Source organism: Rhipicephalus sanguineus, chromosome 10, assembly GCF_013339695.2.
Source record: "Rhipicephalus sanguineus isolate Rsan-2018 chromosome 10, BIME_Rsan_1.4, whole genome shotgun sequence".
In the NCBI taxonomy this organism is placed as follows: Eukaryota; Metazoa; Arthropoda; class Arachnida; order Ixodida; family Ixodidae; genus Rhipicephalus; species Rhipicephalus sanguineus.
Genome location: NC_051185.1, coordinates 65,340,641 through 65,367,518, shown reverse-complemented (window position 1 = coordinate 65,367,518; position 26,878 = coordinate 65,340,641). Strand labels below are relative to the sequence as shown.

General features: G+C 44.7%; 1 protein-coding gene and 1 long non-coding RNA gene across 2 annotated transcripts; one reads left to right on the top strand and one right to left on the bottom strand.

The window, feature by feature from the left end:
- Positions 1-410: 410 nt before the first annotated feature.
- Positions 411-21,461, bottom strand: LOC119372017 (ankyrin repeat and BTB/POZ domain-containing protein 1). Its single transcript, XM_037642451.2, has 12 exons — positions 21,240-21,461; positions 20,758-20,820; positions 20,591-20,646; positions 19,532-19,676; positions 15,665-15,824; positions 11,779-11,824; positions 10,941-11,057; positions 8,022-8,137; positions 6,563-6,655; positions 4,813-4,983; positions 4,131-4,331; positions 411-3,453 (listed from the first exon to the last, which is right to left on the bottom strand). The coding sequence occupies exons 1-12, from the start codon at positions 21,344-21,346 to the stop codon at positions 3,247-3,249; spliced, it is 1,482 nt and encodes a 493-aa protein (XP_037498379.1). The 5' UTR covers positions 21,347-21,461; the 3' UTR covers positions 411-3,246.
- Positions 21,462-23,044: 1,583 nt separating this feature from the next.
- On the top strand, positions 23,045-26,134 carry LOC125760047 (uncharacterized). Its single transcript, XR_007417713.1, has 2 exons — positions 23,045-23,159; positions 26,035-26,134. It is a non-coding gene; the product is annotated as an uncharacterized LOC125760047 (long non-coding RNA).
- Positions 26,135-26,878: the final 744 nt, after the last annotated feature.

The window sequence follows — 26,878 nt, the reverse complement described above, 5'->3', positions numbered from 1 at the left end:
TAGACATGCCTCATTTGTAACCTAATAGCTGAATTTATTGTGCCCAATTCCTTTTCCTTTACATATCCCCTGTTACTGTCACAGGACATCACTGGCTTACTTCTATGTTGTATACCTTGTTCGCTTCACTGGTATACTAAACTGAAAATTTATTCTGCTTTCAAATCTGTCCTGATACTTTTCGCTGAGGCTGTAGTTGCTGCTCGTCAGTGTATTAAATCCTGCTACCTCCTTTGTCGAAGGTTGCAATTAAATTTTATATTCTTATCATCTCGTATATTGGACAGTACTAGTGGTGTCTTCCCTTGACTGATGTACACCTAAACGTAAACTGCAAAGTTCCCTTGTCTTTGTATACAAACTGGCAGCAAAGAATAGCTCGAAAACTGGCGAGCAAGATATACCACTCATCCAAAGAAAACACTTTATTCATACATTCAGTCAACAGTATGTACAAATCTTGTTCAACATTTCATTATAGAGTGCATCTTGAGATGCTTTGCAAATTAGGAGCATTGTTGTATCACAGGAGTGTGTCAGGGTTATAAAACAGGGGTAAGCTATTATGTGTGCTCCCATATTGCAGTTGTCAAACATAAGTGCACACACCATAAGTGTCATCATGGTGCATTCACATAACACGCAGTTTTATTCCTAAAAATGACATCCTTGATGCATTTTTATTAGGGGTGTGCGAATATTCGAAATTTCGAATATTTTTCGAATAGTGTTTGCTATTCGATTCGCAATGGAATTTTACTATTTGAACTATTTGAACTTCCCAAAAACAAATACAGTCAACGTACGATTGAAAGCGACACCTTCAGATTTTCAATCTACTTCACCTCGTTACACTCGCGTATTGCGGAAAAGCTGCCTTTCAAGCTTCGTTACGGTCGAACTTTGCCAAGACACAGTCAACGTCCAATATGAAGTGGCCCCTAGATTTTCAATATGCTTCACCTCATCACACCCCGGTATTGCGGCAAAGCTGCCTTTCAAGCTCCGTTACGGTCGAACTTTGACAAGACACAACGTCCGATTGGAAGTAGTCTCTAGATTTTCAATATGCTTCACCTCATCGCACCCCGGCATTGCGGCAAAGCTGCCTTTCAAGCTCTGCTACGGTCTCAAATGTATTAACTCAAGAAAACGCTGGTTCCAACATGGAGATGAAAGATGTGGCAGTGGTGGGGGCTCAAGTAATGCTGTTTTGGACCTGAAATTTGGGCAGGAAGTCCGAAAAATCGGACACCGAAGCTTTTTAGCATCCAAAATTTCAGATGTTCTCATACATCGACGTCTACGAGTCAGATTTGGAACTCCAGACTTGAAGGGAGCACAGTCTCGTCCGCCACGTCAGTTGGGCTTCCACAGAAGTTGAAAGAGGAGGAGAGGCTGAGGAAATGGCATCTTTGCCGATCACGTGTAAAGTGTTGTCAGCAGCACTTTGGTTGCACCAAATCATGTACATAAATAGAAATCGGCCTCTACATTGCCTCATTCTTGATAAGACAACTATGAAACACCACCCCGCCAGTGCTTCATCAACCTAGCGAAGAGAAACACTTTCATGTTGCTATCTCATAAGAATGTGCTTAGGAATCCTCTCTAACTTTTTCTTCTGCAATTTCGCTTCGAAGTATTAGAAAAATATTCGAGAAATATTCGAGAAATATTCGATTTGATTCGCACTCACACGTCAATATTCGAATTCGCTTCGCACCCAAAATTTTGCTATTTGCACAGCTCTAATTTTTATGAATAACATCTTTTTGATGAAATGAATGGTACTTTCCTGTACTTTCATGACAAAAGAGTTCATTTGCCCCAGCGGAATTTCTGTGGCGAATGTCTCCAAGGTCACTTGTGCAGTGAAAGAATTTAGGAAAAAAATCCAAAAATACAGTTGGCACTGTTAAAGAGGCAAGAAAGCGAAAAATTTAGTTACCAACTCTCATGTCAGTAGTGTTGCAAGTTCGCAACAGTGCCACTAATGTCTGAGCAGCTTTCATGATCGAGCAAATGACGTACCTGTGCAAAAGTGGCAGTCCTATGGTTTTAGAAGCATTCTGGACACAATGTCTATGTTCACATAGGGCATCACATAATAACTGCTGCAAATTTGGCTTTTAAGTGCAAGCGTACATTCCCTGTCTGTGAAATTGCTGAGACTATGTCAGAGGCTGCGAGAGAATGGTTCATACCCACCATGGGTGGACTGATATGCCGCATCTATGAAATTGGCAAGACTATGTCGTCGGCTGTGAGAGAAGCAGCTAACGCCAGAGGAGGAGGAGGTTGCCTCCATACACCTTTTTGCTGCCAGGTGCACCTTAAGCAAGCATTACATAGAGTCACTGTATATGCTACCTTTAGGTAGCAGAGTTGCGCATAGGTCTGGCTAGCAACCACAGCTATGCGGCGAAGCTGCACTCTCTTTTTGTAGGGGACATGCCCGCCGTGTCGCCGATCGACACGCTAGGCGTGTCGAAGACCGGTGATTAACTTGACTGTCGATGACTAGTGCCAATCCAGTTCACTGCGTCGTCGTCGTCAAAAAATGCAAAAATTGAGCGTCAGCTCCTCTGCAATGCATGGTTGCTCGTGGCGTTTGGAAGACAGATGTGCAACTCTGCTACCTAAAGGTAGCATATACAGTAACTCTAGCATTACATTTTTTACAGCGTTGACAATAGAGCTTGATTCAGAACATGACATGCAGTACTCTTATCTTTAATTTCTTCACCATGCTTCATTACTCTGGTTTGGCACGGCCTGCCTGCCCTTGCACCTAATTTACCTCACTGCACAGCCAAGTCAATTGCTTATGTATGAATGGCATTACAAGTTTCTTTACGAGTTTAGGGCAACAGAACGTCTTGCATGTAACTGAAAAGAAGCCTCGACTGGGTTGTGTTTGATTACTAATTTAGTCACTGATTATAGTTAAAATATCACTCATCCTTCTGCAAAGGCAGACGCAGTGAAATGTGCATAACTCCACTTCTTTGCAGCGCTGCACAGATTTTGAGCTTCAAGCTTTAACTCTGAAACAATTGAAACAAAGGCAACATGCCAGTGTCCGCCAGGACAGATGCCAATGCATGTGGCACGATGGAGCCCTGCTGTCCTGGGCGTGTTCCAACGTAATGTGCACTGAAATGCACAACTCGCCAGTCTTGTCCTCGCAGAATGTTTCTCCGAGCCAGCACGTCACGTTTGTACGCAGCCAATCACAATGAGCTAGGCGTCTAGTCCTAGTGCCGTTAGGAGGTCATCGACGAGCTTGAGCTTTTCGTTGGCGTTCACGATCTCCGCAGTGCTACGCGCATTGGCGCTGATGTAGTAGCGGATGTCATCGATGACGGTGATGGAGTCTGTCTCCTGTCGTAGTTTCACCTCCTTTGCATCCTCCCTGACGACCTCATGGAATTCTGGGAGCTCAACGACCTGAAACGTGCAGATCACAGTTCGAAAACAAGAGCAAACTAGCAGGCTGGAAATATCTTGGTGTTATATTGATGTTATCTGCGTCTATCTTTTCCCCTTGCCTTTTGTTTCATTGTGGATACACCATTATTTGTTAAGACATAACATGTGTTTACATATCAGTTCTGTGAAATCCTGCAAGGTAGAGGAAAGTTATGAAGGGGAAATTGTGGTAAAATGCAAAAGGAAAACTGTGCGGAAATCCGTATCGATTCCATACGGAAATCCATATAAACTTCATACGGAAAGCCATATGGAATCCATAAAAAGCCATATGGAGCCCATACGGGTTTTTGAGAGATCCGTATGGATTTCCTAGCACCTTTGTGTACAAACAGGCAAATGCCAATTTTTTCCCTTTCATGACCATATGTGTTTTAATAGCTGTAACATTGTACTATTATGATTGCCATGTAAAAAGCAACAGTGTTACAGTTACAAGCTACTTGAATGAAAGAGTAATGAGCTACAGTAATACTAAGTTACTTGAAACCGTAACTATAGTCCATAAGAAAGCATTACTAATAACTTAGTTACTGTCCATGACTGGCTATTGGCTACAACTATAGTCCATAAGAAAGCATTACTAATAACTTAGTTACTGTCCATGACTGGCTATTGGCTACTGTTATGCCCACCTTGGCGAGATGCTTGGCCATGAACTCGATGCACTGGTTTTCTAGCCTTGGCAAGCGGAAGAGGCGGGACGCCCGCAGGGTGCTGCAGACAGTTTCCACTTCAAGCATGCGTGCTATTGACGCGCCGCACTGCCGCTTCAGGTCTGGCAGCAGGTATACGTCCGCGGCACACAGCACGTCCCAGACGTTGTCAGCGCTGAGCTGCAGTTAAGAAAGTTGTGCATCTTCAGTGTTACCCACTCACATGAAGCAGCGTCTACACATTGGCCATCAGTAACAACAGAAGCACTAATGTTTGTAGGTGTAAAAATACTTGCTGCAGCTTACTGTTACTGCTTTCTTAGTAACACTCACGAACAGTGAGCTTATGTTTGCAGCGAAAGTCTGTTCGATGTTTGAAATGCAGGAAAGTTATTGCGTGCGAAACCGAGGAGCATGTTTCATATTTTCTTCCTGCTCTCTCGGCAGCAAATCAACAATTAAGTGCTTTGGTAGCACAGTTGAACCCAGATAATGAAATCTGGGTATGCTGACTTGTTATGGAATAGTAAAATTCCCTTGGAAGCTCTATGTGAAAGCACAGCACTGCACTATGCTTATAGGAGCGCAAAGCACCCTCCCACCCTCTCACCCCTACTATTCAGTCAAACATCGAATGCCTCACCAATCTTCCACTGCTCACCCTGTCGTCCATGTCGCTGTAAACATGGTGGAGAATGCAACCAAACACGTCGGGCGTGACCTGTTGCAGTTCGATCACCGGTAGCTGCCGGCCACTGCTCGGCAGACTTGCCTCGGTGAAGTGGTCCTCTATGAGGGCACGGAAGTACTCACTACGGTTGCAGAGAAACACCTGTGAACAAGAAATATACGAATACATATGAAGCGTGTTTTCATTCTGGCCAGCATTTTAGATGGTCACTGAAACGGATAATTGGGCTAGCTGGTATTTGTGCATATAGTACTGACTAAAATGGTGAGAGTGAAACAAGAGAGCCTTCGTGATAGAATGGCAGAAAATTGGTTTATTACCCAGAGAATAGATGAGCAGCACCCATTGTGGTTATCGAGACCAGTCGCGGAAAGAAACGAAGCCGCGAGGGGACCGCTTGTGCTGACACGCTAGTTTGCGTTGTCTCCTTCCTTTAATATTTAATGGCAGCGGTGTAACACAGAATTGCTGTCATTTCCTTTGTAGTTTCACGTTACAGGCAAGTTGCCAGTAATTATTTCTGTCACAAGTGTTTCCACCTTCTAAGTTTTCGTAGAACTGATTTGCTATATAACAGAATTTACATGCATACCGAACAAAGTCCAAGTAATGAAGAGTGCAGACAGTGTTCGTCGCGTGGCAATAACGGTCGCATGTGTCGATGTTCACTCTGTGCACTGGTTCAAACCTCCTATCTCCGTTATATTCTTTCATTCCACTACTCCCTTCCCTGTGATGCTGAGCTGTGCTCCTCTATGGACTGAAGGACGTACTGTCACAATTCTTCGTCTAAAAACTCGGAGGACGCTTGAGCTTCACCTTCAAGAGCAGAACGCGATAGCGTAACTGGGTCCCATTCACATCGTCTTCTCAACTGCTAGCCTGGTTTCGCTTCTTGTTGGACTCTTCAACCGTGCCACGAGCAAAAGAATGTCTCTGTGTGTAAAACTGGCCGTTTGAAACCATCCTAGAATGCCTACTGCAAGTGCCCACTATGCCATAATTCTTCCTTTGGCAAATTGCCAAAGTACCCACTATGCATCTGTAAGGCGACAGGCACACCTGCACACTTTGTTGATGCTCTTGCTGGTAATGATGATTACTATGCCTGTGTGCTTTGTAATGGGTGGGCCTTTAAACCAACCACTAGTTGTGCAATTCATGCGTTTGGATGACAGGCGCGATTCTACGCTGCTGCCACGCAATATTAGTACTTGCGTTATGGACACATCTTGTACTACATGACATTTGTATAGTTTTTTTTCCTGAAACAGTTCCAAGCACGGGCGTGGCTCTGTGGTGGAACACCTGCTTGTCATGCAGAAGTTCTGGGTTTGATTCCCGTTCGAACTGAAAATTTTTATTTCTTTATTTGCATCTATTTTGAATTTTCGCTCACGAACAACGCTGATTTTTCGCTCACAACCAATGACACCGACGCTGACACCAACGGCGACACTGGAATTTCTGTGAAACGAGCTCTTTAATGCTATTGCATTAATAATATGCACTTGCCACGCCCTCAAGGATGTGGGCAAGCATGTGCAGGGTTGACAAACATTATCGATGCACGTGATGGAAACAGTGTACTATAGCAGTGATGGTTACTCTGGTGAGTGGTTACTCGGAAGAAAATTGATCAAAGTGAAAGCATCAACCCTCATGAACTGCTTCTCACACACAAGAAACCATGCTGTAGAGTAAGAAGCTGCAAGGTCACCTTGTGGCAAAGGAAGTGCCTGCCACGCACGCTGAAGCAGATGTCGGCATGGTTGCCGTCTTCAGAAAGGAATGACATGTCACCGGGAGTCACCTGGAACGAGAAGAAGGTGTGCTTGCTCGTTAAACTGGCAGGAGCAGTTAGCTGTTGTGGTAATGGTAGCCGTTATGGTTATATTTGCTCTTTCAGAGTATAGAGTTTGGGCTGGATAGTTTGCATTCAATGTCACAAGCAATACAGACAACAATCCTGTATTTGTTTCTACTGCAGATGTATTTTCTGACGTACGCATCCTAGGCCTTTCATCTCCCTTCACTCAATCAATCAATCAATCAATCAATCAATCAATCAATCAATCAATCAATCAATCAGTCGGTCGGTCGATCGATCAATCAATCAATCAATCAATCAATCAATCAATCAATCAATCAATCAGAGCAACTTTTATTTCCTCGTGAGAAATATGGGGCTGACAGAAAAAAAAGAAAGTCGCGAAACTGCAGCTTGACAAAGCTCCGGGCCCCTACAGAGGCCCCGAGCTTTGTCAAGCTGCAGTTTCGGGCCCCTACAGAGGCACGCGGTCTTTTCGTGGTATGATACGCCTCCATGCCTGAAGCCTTTCTTTGTTAGCTGGCAGCGTGAAAAGCGTGTACTTCTCTTTGCAAGATCTGTAGCCACTTTTGCAAAAGGGCACAAAGCACTTGCCCATTCTTCCGCAGCGCAAAAACACTTGAACACTATGACATTTTCAAAAACGAGCTCAAAAAGCAACGGCAGCAACAAGAAAAAGTGCGTGCACTGCATGGCTAACATAGCACGTGGACAGAGAAGGCCAAACCCCATATGCGCGAAAATGCACTGCACAGCGATGAGCAACGAAACGGGACGTTTGCGCGACGTGTCGGGTGGTCGATATCGCGCGATAACTCGGTTTTTCAGATTTGGAAACAGTCGCCCATGTGCCGGAGGTGCTTTGTGGAATTTGCCAGCAGCCTGCCACGGTCCTCAGTCCGGCGCGCCATCTCTTGACACGTGGAAAACGAGAGCATTAACCGTCTCTCCCCAACAAGGGCTCCCTTCGCGTCGTTCGCTCACCTAAGTATTTCTTGAACCGTGGTCACAGGACAAAATAATGATTGCCCAGGAAATAACAATTATGAGTTTAGTTCCCTTGAACGCATATTTGCTACACTTTAATGTAAACCTAAATATTATGCTATCTATGTTTTTTTTTTACTTCATATTGTTGCGTCAAACAAAAACTAATAATGTACCCCTCGATCAATCCCCTTTGTTTTGTATCATTGCTATTTGTTCAGCATTGCTCAATTTTCTAATACTAAAGCACACAATCATTCCCAAGGTTTTTTTTTATTGTGCTGCATTTGTGCTCCTGCTAGTAAAAATGCTTTTAGCCAAAAAAAAAAAAAGAAAGCTACCAAAACACTTGGCACATTACCTCCGATGCAAGCTCAAAAGGTAACGTGGCAAAGTCTCTCTGCAGTTGCTCGCGGTAATGAGTTGGTTCGAGCAGGATCGCCTCACTCTCTGCTGAATGTTGGTTCCTGTGGCTTCCTGCGTAGAATTCAATGTCAGTGCAGTGCTCCAAAAGCGAGATGATCAATTAATTGAAAGTTTTCTTGTGTGTGAAACATGCATACAAAAATTAAATGAGCTTGACTGAGATCAAAGTCGGGTTTGGACTGGTGCATGTAAGCGTTGCCTCTAGGTGCTTTGCAGCAAGGCTGATCACACTGCTAGAACAGGTGCAGTCATAGTATATACAGGCCTGTCACTGTTTTCCGCACAGAGTAAATAGTAGGGATGTGCGAATATTCGAAATTTCGAATATTTTTCGAATAGTGTTTGCTATTCGATTCGATTCGCACTGAAATTTTACTATTCGAACTTCCCAAAGACAAATGCAGTCAACGTCCGGTTGAAAGTGACCCCTTCAGATTTTCAATATGCTTCACCTCGTTACATTCTCGTATTGCGGCAAAGCTGCTTTCAAGCTCCGTTACGGTCGAACTTAGCCAAGAGACAAAGTCCGATTGGAAACGGTCCCTAGATTTTCAATATGCTTCACCTCATCACACTCCCGTATTGCGGCAAAGCTGCCTTTCAAGCTCCGTTACAGTCGAACTTAGCCAAGAGACAGTCAACGTCTGATTGGAAGTGGTCCCTAGATTTTCAATATGCTTCACCTCCTCACACCCCCGTATTGCGGCAAAGCTGCCTTTCAAGGTCCGTTACGGTCGAACTTAGCCAAGAGACAGAACGTCCGTTTGGAAGTGGTCCCTAGATTTTCAATATGCTTCACCTCATCACACCCCCGTATTGCGGCAAAGCTGCCTTTCAAGCTCCGGTACGGTCGCAAATGTATTAACTCAAGAAAACGCTGGTTTCGATATGGATATGAAAGATGTGGCAGAGTTGGGGGAGCAATTAATGCTGTTTTGGAGCTGAAATTTGGGCAGGAAGTCCGAAGAATCGGACGCCGAAGCTTTTTAGCATCCAAAATTTCAGATGTTCTTATATATCGACGTCTACGAGGCAGATTTGGAACTCCGGACTTGAAGGGAGCACACCCTTGTCCGCCACATCAGTTGGCCTTCCACAGCAGTTGAAAGAGAAGGAGAGGCTGAGGGAATGGCATCTCTGCCTATCACCAAACCATGTACATAAATACAATTCGGCCTCTACATTGCCTCACTCTTGATAAGAAAGACAACTATGAAATATGACCCCACCAGCGCTTCATCAACCTAGCGAAAAGGAACTTTCATGTTGCGATCTCACAAGAACATACTTAGGGATTCTCTGCAACTTTTTCTGTAATTTCACTTCGAATTATTCGAAAAATGTTTGAGAAATATTCGAAAATTATTTGAAATTATTCGATTCGATTCGCACTCAATCTTTATTATTCGAATTCGCTTCGCACCCAAAATTTTGCTATTCGCACAGCTCTAGTAAATAGGCTTGATTCACACACACAGCCATGGCTGCAAAACAATGGAGAAAAGATGGCACACAGATGGCACAACAGCAGATGATAGTAGGCGACGCTGTTTTACCGTAATGCCTATAGATTTGTAAACATATGAAGCCTTTGTGAACAACTTATTTGTTTGCAACGTGTGTGTTTCTTATTTGTTCCGAATGATGTACTCAACGTTTTGACGAACACACCACAAAGCATAACGCTGGTTGCTAACGTGAGTGTATCAAAGATGTGAACACAATTTTACATTAGTAGTAAAAGCAGCTTTTCACCCTTCCAAGCACATTCGAAAAGTTTGATTAGATTGCTTTTGTTTCTGGCATTCTCTGATTCATATTCCAATCGGTCTCAGAAATTACTATTTACATGCTTTTGGCAAGCCCGTAGTAGCAACCTCTCTAGCTCCCTTTATTGCCAGGATATCACACTGCCCTGTGCAGCAAGGAATGTAGACAGCAAGCTAATCAGTATTCTAAGGGCTCTAGCTGTAGCAACCAACATAATAACATGGAACATTGTACACATGTGGCAAGCAATGATAACCAAAATGTTGAGATCTGTCTGAATGTAACATGAACTATTAGATATCTGAGTTTTAGTCATCGTAAGTTTACTGTATTAGGTGTAACCAGCACAAAACAACAACAATACTGCAGCCCAAGCAGGAAACTCTAGCAATGACGCCTGGCTATGTGTGTTGCATCAGCTTGCTCCCTATAAGTGGCAGTTAGCAACTGAAAGTGAGACATTGTTTCCTTTTTTGAGGAGGGCTGCCTTACAGCATTCTGTGCAATATGTAAGGCCACTAATTATTATTGCGATAGCAATTATATGGACAAGCTCGACAGGTTGTTGCCGTTGGCATCGCCGTCATGTTCTGTATAAAGTCCAACTCGATAACATCCCCCTTTGCATTGTATGTTCTACCCGCGGGTAAAAGCGTGCGAGCGGGGGCGACACACGTGGCTGAAACAGAGATCAAACGAACCGGCCCATCTCCGTTGCTCGGAAGGCACATGCGATAACATCACCTGTGTGCGAGGCCTGCCGTTGAGTGTTGCTCACGGAGAGAGGAAACGCCCCGCCTGTCTTGAACGAGCATGAAGGTGAGGGGGGGGGGAGGTGTCACTTGAGCAGCAACTGTGAACTTTGATTCTAAGGGTGCAGTTGCGATCGTTGGCGTAAAGAGACTGTGCGAAATCCGCTTCTCTCCCTGGAGCGGCCGTATTCTCTAACACCAGCGTTTTGTAGAGTTACGCAAGACTGGATCTAAAAGAGTTAGCTCCCAGCCTTACTTTGAATAACATTACAATTTGTTGCTATCGCATTCATTGCTTCGCCCTAATAGTGAAACTGCGATTTTTTTCTCACCCTGATTCAGCACTTGTATTAGCTCATCCTTGACGTCAGTGATGAGGTCCGCCAGCCTGCACCGCGATGCCAGGTCAGCAAAACTGTCAAACTGCTTGGCTTGCATCTCGAGTCGACCTGAAAGTGACGCAGCAATGGCTCAATGCAAGCCACGAGTATTCAATGCACTTTGGGATGTCGTGGCACGTGAGGTTGTAATGACCAACAGAAGGCTTGGCCGTATTTTGCTGCAGCCTCAGCTGAAATGGCAACTGCAGTGATATTTCGGACACCATGCAGAAGGCAAAGTTTCAGGTAGTTTAGATATAGGCCAGCTACCATCAAAACTTTTCGCTTAGAGTACGAGTGAATGCATCATAAGAAGCACACAATGGTAGGCATTCATAATAGTATCGGAACAAAAGAAATGATACCATTAGCGCTCACTAGAAGTAAAGCATGACTGAGAAAACTAGACTCCTTGCACTGAGAGTAGGCACTTCCCGAAGCTTGGCATCATGCTGAAAAAAACTCTTGGCGATGATATGCCGGGACCTACATCATGGCTGCCAATCACCAGGTGCATGCATTGTGGGTCCAGGTGCTGTTTAATGGCTGCTAATAACAAAATTAGATGGTTACCAGATCCGTAGCTTTTCCAAAACTGTTTCAGTAGCGTGTGCATATCACTCAAAACTAGCCAAGTTTAGCCAAAGCAAAATGAAGTTGAAGTGGGTCTTTTAAGCTTCAGTGTGATTATAATAATAACTGCTGTTGGTGTTTTCATGCATGAGAATGCAAACTGCTACGAATGCGCCACGGTGAACTGCTCGCCACATTAGTTGCACGAGATACTTGCCTGTGTACAGGTACTGCATCACGATTCGAAAGACTGAAGCGTCCACCTGAAAAGAAGAGTGACAGGGTGTTACTAATTATGCCACAAGCCTTGCCTGCAAGTCATATTCAGTGAAAGAGTGAAAATACTAATAATACCTAAATATGTTAGCTGGGATTTTTGCTAAATTTGTGAAGCCCATTAATGTGACAAGCATCAAGCGATGGTGCAACTATCCCATGCAGCTTCACGCTAGCCGCACAGTCCTTCGGAATTCTCTGCATCCTTCACGTTTGCTGATTTTATCTTCCTCTAGATGAACCACGAGCAGACAGTGTATCAAGTTTCAACATTTTTATTACAGCGGTAAGCATCTTTCACCTAAAATCTTAGGAAAAAAAATTTGAGTGGGTTTAAGAGACTTAATACCGTAAACACCAAGGAACAGCGGAGCTAAGGGGAAGCCTCAGCAATGGAGTGCAAAGTAATGCAAAGCTAGGATGTCATCATTAAAGTCACATCACCTGCATTTGGCCTGACTGCACATTGCCTTCTCCCATGCCCGACTCCGCCCTACCGCCTGCGCCGCTGCTCCACATCTCCGCTCACCCCCTCCTCCTCTCCGCTTGACCACCTGCATGTCTCCAACCTCCAACTCGCCTCTGCTGAACAGTGCTATACCCTCCCTCCTCCTCACTTTTCTTTCCCATTCCTTGCTATACACTCAAACCTCGTCATAAAAAGTCACATCTGTCACGAAAATAACTTCGTTATATCCGAAAATTCGTTATAAATGTTTATTTGTAGCACTGTATCTATGACAAGACTATTCTTCGTTTACTTCGTTATAACCGATAATTCGTTATATCGAGGTTTGAGTGTTGTACTATACTATATACGGCTATGCCATGCTTCACCCTTTCCCTTCCTCCTTTCCCTCCTCAAAGCACTCCTCCACACCCTCAATTCCCTTTCCCGCCCCCTTGCCAAACTATAATATACATGGTAATGCTATGATTTACCCTCCTCCTCACTTCCTTCCCACCCCTTGCTATACTATACATGGCTATGCTATGCTCTACCCTATCCCCCTCTTTCTTCCATCCTCCTTACCCACACATCCCTTCTCACCCTCACTTTCCTTTCCCACCCCTTGCTATACTATACTGTACATGGCTATGCCATGCTGCCACTTCGCTTTGTAGAGTTGCACTGAGTTTTGAGCGGTAGCCGGCCACGGCTGGAACACAAGCTTAAACAGCTCCGCTGTTTTAAACGATTTTGCACTTACCGCTGCTCTGTCCTTGTGCAAATTTCACAGAAAGCTCTCATTTAATTGTCTATATTTTTCTATGAAACATACGATATCAGTCTTAAAGAAAAATACAAACTACGAAGAAACCATCTGCTTCCAAAACAGCACTCACATTGTGTCGCCACCTACATTGTGTCGCCACCTGGTGGCAGCTGCAAAAGGCAATTGCTATGAAAGGTTTCCAGAATATGCAAAGTGGCTGATGCTGTTTCATCTGCCTTCCCTTACGAGTTCAACATTTACTAACAGAAAAATAATAACGAAACACTACACACCATCTCGCTTTCTCAGTAAGTGGACAAAACAGGATCTTCAAAACAATTGCTTTGCCTACGCCACAACCCTTTCATAGCAGCAGCTTTCTGTAGCTGCCACTAGGCGGCGACACAGATTCGTGCGAGTTAAAGCCCCTTGATGTTGGAAAGTAGCGGCGCTCTTTTATCCACCCCGTCACACCCTCGCCGCACCGTCAACCTCTTTTTTTACCCTCTCTTTGGCGCAGCCGGTGCATTCGCAACGCTGAATGGCTGCAATGCGCTATACCTCCCAGTCAGGTGACCCTGGCATCAGGAAAAGCGCACACAAGCAAACTTCGCGTGCTTTTAGTTGCTCACGCACATGTGTGTTGTGTACGGGTGTGTGCGTGTTTGTATGTGTGCATGTATGTGCCTGCATTTGTATACGCATGTGCGCACGTGTTTGCATGTGTGTGAGTGCATGTGCGCGCATGTGTATGCGTGAACGTGTATGTGTGCATGTATGCATCTGAGCGTGTTTGTGCATGTCTGTATCGAAGAGTGTGTATGTACGTCTACGTGCATGCGTGCGTATGTGTATATCACGTGTGTATGTATGTGGTTCGTGCCTGTATGCGCGTGTGTATGTGTGTCTGTATTGCGCATGCGTGTATGTGCGTGCCTGTCTATATCGTGCGTGCACATGTATGTGCATGTGTGCATGTCTGTATCGCTTGTGTATGTACGTGTGTCTGTATCACATTTGTATGTGTGTGTGTGTGTGCATGTATCGTGTGTGTATGTGCGTGCTTGTCTGTATCACGTGCGTATGTGTGCGTGCACACGTGTCTGACAGTGGCATTGGAACAAAAAGGCTTCGAGCCCACTCATTTCAGCCAATTCAATTTAAGTAAACCACCACATTCCTTCTTGGCTACCTTCCTTGAGCTCATCAAGACCACAATTATGAAAGAAATTCTTGTCTATACTTTATGTTGCTAACATTATATGTGCTTGATATACTTCCGCATTACGAACAACCGAAGCGGTGACGGAGAGGTAAACTGCTCAGCCACCAGTTGGTACACTAATTTTGTTTAGGGCACTTCCATTTGTATTTATCGAAGCGTCTTAAAAAAATATATTTCTCACTTTGTTCTGTCGGAAGTAGGCTTGTGCGAATATTCGAGCTCTTCGAATATTCGAACGAATATTACAGTATTCGAATTCGCTTCGATTCGAATTTAAATTATTGGAAATTTCGAAGTATTCGAAATGAACGAATAGGTGTATATTAATCCGCATGTAGCCCCCCTGTAAAGGTGGTTTCACTGCAGTGGAGGAGTGCTATGCCGTGAATGCACCTTTCCAGGAAGAATCCGCACTGCCGCGAAGCCCCCTTTCAAGGTTAAATGAACAGATTACCCTCACATCGATTCATCATTTTTTAAGTTTAAAAGCTTGTTATACCAGCTTATATGCTCCAAGTATAGTAAATTTTAAAACGTCACATATTTTACAGGTTATCACCTGCATTCTACCGAAAGCCAAATCCTGCTACTATTCAAGGTTGCTTCCACTTCCTTTGAACCAAAAAGAATGACATTAGAACATGCCTTGTTACAATTTTAAAACATTGTGCCGGTTGGTTGGGTCATGACAAATATGGTCATTTTTCTTTATAATATGTGACATATACTATTCGAATTCGATTCGAAATTATTGGACTAAAATCACTATTTGCTTCGAAATTGCTTCGAACCTAAAATTTGCTATTCGCACAAGCCTAGTCGGAAGCCCACTTTTGTCACGACTATTTCTTAAGAGATAGGTTCTCATTTACTGCTTCAAGGGGCTGATTAAACAAGGGCGCACAGTGATTCTAATGCAGCTGCAGTGAGCCGGTGGAGGGTTCAGTGTGCCGTGCACACCGCGCCGGCCAGGGGAGGGCAGAAATCCGAGAATTGAGGAGGAAAATGCGTGCGCAGAGGAGAGTGTCGCTACTTTCAAGATCAAGGGGTTTTAATGCGAGTACCGTTTTTGAAGCAGATATTTCTTTTTTTTTATTGACTAATGCAAGTTAACATTTCTGCAGAAAAACTAGGCAAGAGAGTGTGCCGAGTGTTACACTGAATGATATAGACAATAAAATGACATTTTCCCACAATATTTGCATGCGAACAGAGCAGTGGCAACCATGAAGCCCTTTTTTCTGAGCTCTTGCTCGAATGATGCACGTGCCATGCGGTACCGACAAGGCTACAGTAAAGTCTGCAGGTTCGTGTCAAGGGGCATCACCCAACGTGTTTTTGAATTAAGCGCAACGCACGAGACACAGGGCTGCGACTACACTCACAGATTGGTGAGTCACCGGCACCAGCTGCCGTCCTGCCCACTTCTCCACCAGGGAACGCCGGAAAATCTCGCATCGTGCCGCCAAGACACAGCGGTGAGCGGGGACCGCTTCGCCCAGGACTCTGAATGTGACGTCGCAGTGCTCAACATCCTCCAGGCACCTGAAAGCACATGCACCCCACGGTCAGGTTTCGATACAGTTGAACCACAGTAGTATAATGAATGCAGATACAGTTGAATGTTGATGTGACGAACATGAATGTTGAGATTAATCAGTTACAACAAACGAAAGAGGGGGGATTGATCGAGGGCTTGTTTCTTTTGTTAGACATAACATATTGAAACCACATTACTTGTATGTTTTAACTGTACTATAATGATAAATATGACGTAAATAGAAAAAAATTTAAGCGGATGAAAGTCAAACTTCCGCAGGTAGGGACTAAACCTACAACTGTTGGATAATGCGTCTGATGCTCTACCTAATGAGCTACAGTGGCGGTTGCTTTCCCATCCACTTTATTGGTTACTTATGCTTGTGTAATCCTGTGAGTGTTAGCGAGCACCACTTGCAGCCATGACGAGGAGGGTGGAACACTCTTTCTTGTTGCCAGCTGGCGTCACAAAACATGCGACCTTATTACGAGTTGGAAGCTGACTGATAAATCCTCGTATTGGCCTCGAGGAGTTACGGAGTCGCCCTCTATCGGACGCGCCTCGATTGCGTGCTAGGCAGGATACCGCCGGCGCGCTCCCCATAGGTTTTGCTGTCGGCGCTCTACAAAAACACCTCGCGGAATCCTCCAGGGCATTTCTGTAAGTACTTTCGAAATGAGCTGTGTTCTTTACTGTCAAAATAATCATTTTCTACGAACTGAAAGCACAAGATAGTCTACAGTCGCTGTCTCTTTGCAGAAAACCGAGCACCCGCTTCACGCTGTCACCGCGTTGGAGACCCCTGAACCGGCTTCTTGCGTGAAAGGTTGTCACTCGCTGAGTGCAAACTATGTGAAATATCTCGTTAGAGTAGACTGCCTGTATAACCAAACGGAGCATAACAGAAAGAAGCGTCAAGCCAGCGATCGCACGGGTTTGCGACGAGCTGATGGTGCCATATGTATGAGCGTCTGCATGTATGTTCGTACTGATGGTTTCGCTTTTGCTACGAGCGCGTTTTGGCAGCGCGCTGTGAACTTTAGGCCGCAAAATATGAGAATTTGTGAGTAAACAAACAACTACTGTTGCGCGGACGCTATCAGAGCAGTTCAAAAACAATTTTCTTACAACTGCGGCTTCGGTGCGCATGGCAACTTTGTGATCTGCCGTCCTGACGATTCAGTGTTTTTTTTTTTTTCTTTTTCGGTCTAAACTCGGGTACGTTTCAATGTCATTTGGCAAGTTGTCTCGCACTGCGTATTGATCGGTCTTCTCAGCGGGCAAATGCCGCTGCTTCTGTTTCTTTATTCAGCTCATTCGTTTCGTTTGGTGCTCACACAAAACGTGAGCAAATGCGACGCCTCTTTTCAATGCTCCTGAATTATCGTTCCGTTTGCATTCCAGTGAACTCGCCGCTCTCTGTCATCAACAAATTCATAGACCAAAGCTTCACCACTTCGAGATTGCTGGTGGAAGAAGAACCAGTCTACGAGACCGAGCATGTAGCAGCATGCGACGCCTAGAAAAAGAAAGAAAATACAGTAACGTTTGCCGGACTTGTTCTGCAAACGTCGGCTGGGAACTAGGACTCACATGAACTTGAAATAACGGTGAATAAAATAGAAGTTATTGCAGCAACCAGAAGCCGCAAAACAGGATAGTAATTATTTGGCGTGTACCCCAGCAATTTTGGCAGCAGTGTCGTGTCTAACGCTAACAGGGTGGCATCTTTTCCACGTAAATAAATAAGGCGCCAAGAAAATACATGGGGTTGGCCGGTGGGCCGATCACGTAGGCAATGCAAAATTTATGTAGCTTGTGAAGCAATGCATGCCTCATCAAATGGGAAGGTTGTCCGTCGGCGTCCCGCGTCGGCGGCGTCAAAACTAGTGATGTAAAAAATAATCGTCACGTGATGGTGTCACCATATGACGTCATGATGACGTCACATATCGCCAAAATATGTAGCGTCATTATGACGTCACATAATGTGACATCACATGATGACGTATTCACACGTCATGGTCGCTTTACATTGCCTCCGTTATCGGTCACGGAGGCCGTGCAAAACCGCGTTAGGTGCAGAACGCTTTTGGAGGGGGGCGCGGGAGAATCAGTACATCGACTGGCAAGAAGAAGATGGCTTTCGCCGTCTAGTCATCTTTAACGAATGCGTAAGGGACCCTGTGCGTTTTTTTTTAATTTAACGTATCTAAACAATGACTTGCGCATCTGCAGCCGATTTTGTGGACGCTGAGCACGGCGCCGACGATCAAGAGGTCGCATTGGAGGGTTCTGAGATGGCACCGCACGTGGTAAACGGTAGCGCTTTTACCATCCTGTGGCAGATAAGCATCATTTGCCGGCGGGAAGCGCGCGCGAGCCATCGTCTCAGTGCGCGCTGTGTGCTACTCACCGAACATCGCAGGCCCGACGCAGTAACAAAAGTCTTCGTCGCGGAAGTGCTTGTTGCACACAAAACTCGTAGCGGATGGCTACTTGCCGGTTCTTAGCTTTACAACCCATGCTTCACGCTGTTTCTTGTCCCGCGGTTACCAGTGCAGGCTGACACTGGGCTCCTTTGCGTAAGCGCGGCACTGCGGCACCGAGCGGTAGAGCCTCATGTTCGTCGCCTTCGGAGGCAGCCACTCTATTACAATGGTTTCAATTGAGTAGAAATGCGTGAAAACTTCCGTATTTGAACAGACCGCAGCGCATGTGCTACTTGAAGCTTGTTTTCAAAGCACGCGGCAGCGCTCCACAAGCAGCCGACGCGGCCGCTGAGACCACGTGATCCTGCCAAGCACGTCACGCCGACGGTGGCGCCGGCGTTTCCAGTGGTGGGCCTCGAGGCCAATACTAACCTAAGGCATCAAGTTTCCCGGAGTGAGATCCTCGCTATGAGTGAACATAGAGAGTCCCTACCTGTAACAAGTTCATTTTTCATCCACTTTAATTCCTTTCCATTTATGCCACAATTGCTAAACTACAATTAAAACATACGAGTAATATCCCCTGCACCATTCTTAGCTTCACTGTCTGTTGATATCATAACAAAGCAAGTCATAACAAAGCAAGTCTAAAGTTTCTCTCACCAACATCAGCATGCAATGAATACATGCTTATAAAGGTAATTGGATACTATAAGGGAGGTATTCTCGTACTGGATGCAACTTTGTTAAGCTGATGATTGAGTGTATAATGAAGTAAATCTAAAGTTTTTTTTTGATACCGCCATGTACTAAAGACGTGTTTATATGAACATTAACTTAATGGCAATAAGTTTCACGCAGCATGAAATATTCTGGAGGAAAAATAACTTTCTGAAGTATTCACAGACCATTTCTCTGCTAGCATACATACATTCTGACACCAACACAGCACAAGAATTTCATGAAGTATCATTACAGGCCATGACACACATTGCCAGTCGCAGGATCTCCTTAGTACAGATCATTATGGTCGGATACAACTCAAGAAGTCCCGAGGGGCCCTGCCCAGATGGCTAAAGCGTGGCAGCCGATCGCCTCCGCAGCTAAAGAAACAGTCCCGCTCATGCACTCGGCAATGTTCTCTGAAGGTGGGGTCACCGGTAGTACGGCTCATGACGTTAGTCTGAAGTGTGCGCACAATGGTGCAGGCTTTTTGTGTGCATCCGCCATTGAGGAGGAAATGCCGGGAACTTCTAAAGTTGTATAGAGGGCGGACGTACCTCCGCAGGAATTCATCGTAGGCATCTCGGCGCATGGTGCTTGACGTGATCACCTTCCGATCCCGCAAAAGGTTTCGGATCTCCATGTTCAAGGAGGCATAGAGGCAGCGTTCCCCATCGAACGTGTTGGCCACACAGCGTGCTCCTGAAATTAAGTTTCTGTGATGTGAAGAGGCATGGATTACATGGTAACGAGCACCCAAACTACACAAACCTTTAAATATATTACATCAGAGATGCACTGAACAGAGCATAGCGAAAGCGTACCTACTAAAGTCCTTGCAAGCGAGATGACTGTGCAATTGAGATTCAGCCCACACTGTTTACTTCAGTAACTCTTGCAATGCAAGTTGCTGCTGATGCAAACGGTCATCATCATCATTCTCAACCTGTTTTAGTTCATTGCAAGACGAAGGACTCTCCCAGTGATCTCCAGCCTACCCTATCCTGGGCGAGCTGATTCCATTTTATCCCTTTGTGCTTCCTAATTCTGTCACTCCATCTAACTCTCTGCTTCCTTGACAGCGTTTCCCATCCCTTCGTAGCCATTCTGTTGCTCTTACTGTCCACCGGCTGTCTGTCCTATGCATTACGTGGCCAGTCCAGGTCTATTGGTTTCGCCTGATGTCAACTAGGATATCTGCAACCCCTGTTTGTTCCCTGACCCATTCTGCCGTCCTCTGATCTCTTAATGTTATTCCTATCATTTTTCGTTCCATTGCACGCTGCATGGTCCTCAACTTTTTCTCTATTTGCTTTGTTATCCTCCATGTTTCAGCCCCATATGTTAGAACTGGCAGTATACAGTGATAGTATACTTTTCACTTTAATTGCAGTGGCAGATTTCCGGACATTATTTGAGCGCCTACGTATTCCAGCTTATTCATATTCTTTGGTCAATGCTAAAACAAAAAGTACTGGTTGCGATTCACATGTACGATTTATTCACACGTGATTTTAGTGAGTATAACTAATCGTGATGATGTTTACTATCAGTATGGATGCTACTGTTAGTGTTCGTAAACATGTATGTGTTGCGACAAACATGTGTGTGCTTACCTTGAGACAATAAATATTCAACGACGTCCTTGTGACCACAGAGACAGGCGTAGTAGCTGGAAACGAAATGGCCGGAACCAGCGCTTTTGCCTCAAATTTGCAAGATCTACTTGCGGCACCGCCAACATATGAATACAAACGCCGATAACGATTTCGTCGATACTTACAGCGGCGTACCGTCCCATCTGTCCCTGACATTGAGTTCGCTTTCCTGTTCTTCTACGAGGTATCTGTAGGTGGACAACAAAAAATACGTACAGTACATTTGACGAACCTGATCAGTGTCGTATCACAAGGAACTATTTTGCGGTGTGCTTAAGTTTACGTAACTACGTGGTCAGCGCAACAGACTGCATGCAGAAAGTGAAAGCAAAGTCAAACGGCGCTAACATAAGAAACAACGAAGGAAACTGACAAAGCTGTAGCGCAGTGTCCCATGTGTTAGCGATGTTTGATAGCTACCTCGAGCCATATCGAGCCCAATTTGCAGTCGTAGTTCAGAAAACGAGGAGTCAAAAAACGATGGCTTCTCATCTTTCCGTGTCTAACCTCTAATGCCCACGGTGCGTTGGGATTACGAATTTACGATTGTGTGATTGCAAGTGGTCGCAGTAACGAAAACTGCATGAGATCGCACGGATGCACTCACTTCACGCGAGCGAGGTCGCCTTTCCTGCAGCTCAGGAACAACTCTAAGGTGTTTCTGCGGAGTCCGTCGTGACTTTCGGCGATCAGGGCGTCCTTTTGCAGCCTCATGCCGGCAATGTCTCGGCGCAAATCGAGCGATTTTTCGGCGGCCCTGTGCTGCGCTGCGCAAGCAGACAGGCGATCGCCACGAGGTAGCGGATTAAGCCATTGTTTACGGTCTGCTTCGTATTAATTGACGCCACGCTTGACACTTATTACATTGAATTGTAATAAACTAAATAGTGTATATTTCGGTTACTATAGTAGCAAGTATGAATATAGCATGGAATGATTCTTGAACCCGAAAAATCGTTAGAATAACATTCTAGTGGCGCCGTCAACCATAAAGTACGGTGATATCTGAGTTGCAATCTGACCGCGCTTTTTCAAACGCGGGAAAGTCAGCCATAACTGCGAATTTGCGATAGCTGCACGGTAAATCAACTTCGAAGCGCGCAAAAACCTTACACGTCTCTTGAACTTGAACTAGAGTGCACTAGGGCGCTCGTGCGTGTGTGTTTGTTTGCTGAAGTGACTCGGGTAGACTGCAAAGACCTGTGCCAGGTGTGCTTGCGGAGCAGGCAACATCTGACAGCGCGGGAAGTTTATGGAACTATCCTCCTTGGTCATACCGTAAGTACCTGCGATGCTTAAACACATGGCACGCATTTTCACGACAAAACAAAGAAACATGCATGCGCCTCTAAATGCGTCACGTTGTAAACAGAATACCGTCGTTTCCTCTCTCTCTCTTTTTTTCTTTCACAGAAAGTTTTGCCAATTGCAGCTGCTCTAAGCTTGGTTGAGATGACCTGTCATCACTTTTGTCGCATCATCGAGTTTCATTATAGTTGCGTATCTGTGGCACATTTTTATTGCTGTACCAGTTATATGGACTCGAGGCGCGTTTTTTCGTCGCCTTCCCCACGAAACACAAAACCTCTAAAAAACTTCTTGAAACGACTAAAAAGGTATGCAGACATCTAGGTATATTATGCAACGTTGAATAAACGTTTTTCACAAGAAGTTTTTTAGAAGACGTTGAAAAAACGTTTTTTACAAGAAGTCTTTTTAAAACGTTTAGTGAACATTTTTTTCTAGAGCTTTTGCCATTAAAATGCGCACATATGAACTTCGGTCGCTCGTATACGTTCGTAATCGCAAATATTGGTCGCCTGAACCGCATGCGCAATAAAAAGAAAGGGTAGCGGGTTTATATTTCTCCCCATTTTAACATGTGAAGATCGGTAAACCAAATTTTCCCATCTTTTAGCCCACCATGCACGTGAAGGATACAAAATCATTCGCCGAACATCGATCACCATCGCTTAATTGATGAAATAAAATGTGATACAATGTATGGGCAGTATGGGGACCGAGAGTGCCCCCGGACCCTTCGAGCGTCATCTCCAGTTAGTTCGTTCGCGCGCAGACCATGCTTGCTGAGGCGCGCTCCTAGCGAGGGCGGAAGAAAAGCGTCTTTTCCTCTCCACAACCTCGCCTCACCTTCCCGCCGTCGAGAGGCGAGACATGGCCTCCGAGATAGCGGGCGCGTCCCCCCATCTCGGAGGCCATGGTTGAGACATGTCGCCACCCATGGTCGCCATTGGTCGCCACACACTTCGTCATTCTACGTCATCGTGTCGTGCCCTCTCATTGGCCGCCCGTGACGCCGCTCTGGCGCTCTCGCCGCTCTCGCTCTTATCTCGCTCCCTTTCCACCGAAGCCGCCGACGATAACTGCGCAGTATAGTTTCAAGCGTTTCAAGCGTTTCAAGTTGAATATCCTTTCTCCGTCTTTTCGGGATGTGCTTCTTGTTTGTCCTGCTATTTTTTCGTGTCAAAACTCCAGGACCTCATTGTCTTCCAGACACCCAACAGACGTAAGTGTCATTTTCAGCTTTCCGCGCGAAAGGGTCTGCCATGGAAAGAAAAAAAGAAAGCTATCGGCTCCCTATCGCGTCGGCAAAAACATCGCCGACTTCATGCTGCAGTTGAGCCGCTTTTTCGCCAGACCGCCTCGATGCAAAATAATGAAAGCTAGTAACTTTTCAGCACAAAACTCAACTACTGAAAGCGTAGATATAATGCCTGCCTGGTTACAATCTGTGTTGAGGGTTATGAATGTGGAAGTGCGTCACCTGAACCCGCCGACAGGTCACCTGAACGAATTATACATGAGAGCGCCAGCTCATGCCCGTGTTCAAGTAACTTTGCTGTGAGGCCTTAGAAGGATGTGCAGAAGGCGTCAAAACATATGCTTCGAAAATGTTCCGAATTGTCATAATTTTTGAAAGACATAGGGTAAGCTGTTGCACGCACATGCTTGGCTGACTTCATTGTGCCATTTGCGTGCAGGATGAAAATAAAGTTCTGAGTATTGCCGAAACCACGACACGATTATGATGGCCACCGTTGTGGAGGAACTCGTTGATTTTGCTTACCCGGGATTCTGAAACATAATATCAACTGTTCAGCTGCACTTTCCTTTGGCTGTTACTTTCTACTGTTAACTAGGTTTTGCTGTTGTGCTTGTGTGTATCTGTGGTTGAAATTTCTAAAGTATCTTGTTTTCTGTACTCATAAGTGACCTCAACACACTTGGTAAAAATTTTTAGCACATAAGCAACACAAAGCCGAAAAGGGACAATCTGTGCACTAACTTAAAAAAAAATGGTTTATTGCACACGAGGCACTTGTAGACAATGGGGTGGTGCCCTCAAGCTTAACCAAGGTGCCATGCAGAGAGATGTCTTCTTCCGCTTTATTTTAGCAAAATATACGGCATACTGATCACTTCGCGAACTACTCCATGTTCAAGAAAGTCAGTGCTTCATTCGAGAAGGACAGTCGAGGAGTGCTAACAAAATTGATACCCCCTATTGCAATTTTTGCAGCTTCTATTATCAACTTCGTTAGTTCAACTCTATTAGCTGATAAAACATTTGTGTTCTGAAAGAAAGGTTCCCACTCACATGCTCTACACTGTAACGCCAGACATCCATCGTGTTTACAAGATTACAATGCTGTCTTATAAATGCCATTGTATGTACCGTAACTAGGCAGGACAACAGAAAGGAACAGACGAACACTGTTGTCCTGTCTGGTTGCGCTACTTACGATGGTATTTACTATGTCGAGACACTAACTCACCCAACATTCGCTCGCCTCTTTTAAAAATGCTCTCTTAACCTATCATTCCTGCAGTGGCCCATTTCCCGGCATACTGCTTACCGCATGAAAGAGGTATCTGATAAATGACAGCTTCTCTGCATTCCAGAAACTGTGTCCTATGTTGTTTCTTGCAGGCAGTCGTCGTCTTTGGTGCTTGAGTGCTGATTCTGCGAATCGATTTCAGCTTGCATCGAGTTGAAAAACTACTTGCACATTAGCACGTGATGCCAACCTTTTTATTCCGTACTTGAATAGCGCAACAACTCAACGGAACACATAGCACATTGGAAAGATTCACACACAACACGTCACACAAACAAAGGTGTTAGTCGCAGAGGTCCCGATTAGGAAGTACCACTCCATTGCTCTAGTCTGCCATTCCAACAGTGATGTTGCTCAAAAAGGAATAGCTGTTGTGCCACACTTGCACGAAATCTTGCACTACATCATAAGGTTGATGTCACTTGCTAATGTACAAATAGTTTTTACGCTCCATGAAAGCTGAAATCGATTTGCAGAATTAGCAGCCAAGCATCGAAGAAGACAACTGCTTGCCAGAAACGACATAGAATGCGGTTTGTGGAATGTGGAGAAACTGTCGCTTATCAGATACCTCTTTCCTGCAGTAAGCAGTATGTCGTGTAAACAAGCAGCTGCATGAATGATAGGTTAATAGAGCATTGTAATCTTGTAAATAAAGCCAATGATGGGTGGCTTGCATTGTCCTGTAGAGCGTGTGGGTGTGAACCTTTCTAGCAGAACTCAAAGGTTTTATCAACCAATAGAGCTTAACTAACGAGATTGATAATACTATAAGCTGCCAAAATCGCAAATATCCGTATCACTTGTGTTAGTACTCTGTCCCTGTCCTTGTCAGATAAAGAATAGACTTTCTGGAATGTGCAGCAGTCTGTGAGTTTATGAGTGTTATGTATATCTAAAAATGAAATGGAAAAAGACAAATCTCGGTGCATTGCGTCTTGGTGCAGTGTGAGTGCCCCGGCATTGTGCAACCGTTTGCCTCGTGTGCAATAAACCATTCTACTGAAAGTTAGTGCACATGTTGTGTCTCCATTTTTGTTCTTGTGTTGGTTATGCGAAAAAATTCTTTGCATGTGCTACCATCTAGGGCGAATTTTTCCCTAAACCAATGTCGCCCTGTGCTACGGTGTTTGTTGTTGTTTAACCAAACTAGCTTCTTGTTTCGTTTTATTTATTTCTTGGTTATGCTGGTGTAGGTGCATGCTTGACTGAAACATGTTCCTGGCTCATCGTGCCTTTTGTGTGCAGGCTGAAATTAGAATTCCAGGTATTCCCAAAACCACGATATTATTGACACACACCATTGTAGAGGAACTCTAAATGTTGCCTACCCAAGATTCTTTAACATATCTAAATTTACTTCATTGAGACAAAATAAGCCATTGAACTGCTCCTATTGGCGTTTACAAATGTTCGATGATTTAGCAAAGTATTGCTGCTGTGCTCGTGTGTTTGCCAAGACAGCCTTCCGATTTTTGTTGTGCTGATACATGTCTGATGAGATTGAGACACGTTGTACTTTACTGTGCCTTTTGCGTGCAGGTTCTTGAACAAAGTCATCAATTCCATTGCTCCAGCCTATGTCAAGTGGCCAACATATTGTTTGGAATTGCTACAATAAAGGTTATGCATGATAACGACATTTGTTGGAATTTCGCATTTACTTTTGGAAGCGTGGTATAACGTATTCCATAAAACACAAGTAATGAAAATGGCCCGACATCAAAATGCTTAGATGTGTTGAGAACAATGAATTAAGGCAATGTCATGTCTGAATAAATAGGGCTAACCAATTCTTTGGCCAGAACACCAATTTTGCTGAGATAAAAAATTCTTGAACACAGGGTGTCGCCGGAGCCGCTTCGATTAAGCGGACTTTTCTTCAAGGCTGGAACTTGAAGACAAGTTAGTTTGTCAAAATGTTGGCTCCAGCAACACGCTAGTCAATTCGTTGTATCATGCCAGTGTTTTGCTATCACGTTTTAGCTGTTCACTGTCAAGCGTAATAGGTAAAGGGATGCCTGCGTAATATGGCGTCACATTAATTTCTGGAGCTACTCTAGCGAGCAGGATTGATAATTAAAAAAAGGCAGAAGTTGAGAGGAAGATGGAAGCTTGAAGAGATGAGAAATTCTTCGACAAGGTGTGTCGCTGGAGTCAGCGCTTCGACAAGCAAACTTGTCTTCTTCAAAGCTGTGAATTGACAAGTCTGCTTGTCGAAATGGCTCCAGCGACACCCCGTGTCGAAGAATTGGTCATCTCTTCAAGCTTCCATCTTCCCCTCAACTTCTGCCTTTTTTGAATTATCAATCCTGCTCGCTAGAGTAGCTCCAGAAATTAATGTGATGCCATATTACGCAGGCATCCCTTTACCTATTACGCTTGA

Coding starts and splice junctions, on each gene's coding strand:
- LOC119372017 (XM_037642451.2), bottom strand. CDS start 21,346: ATGAGGCTGCAAAAGGACGCCCTGATCGCCGAAAGTCACGACGGACTC. Junction 11,825..15,664: donor TGCCGGTGACTCACCAATCT/GTGAGTGTAGTC, acceptor TCTTCTTTTCAG/GTGGACGCTTCAGTCTTTCG. Junction 4,332..4,812: donor ACAGCGACATGGACGACAGG/GTGAGCAGTGGA, acceptor TCTTAACTGCAG/CTCAGCGCTGACAACGTCTG.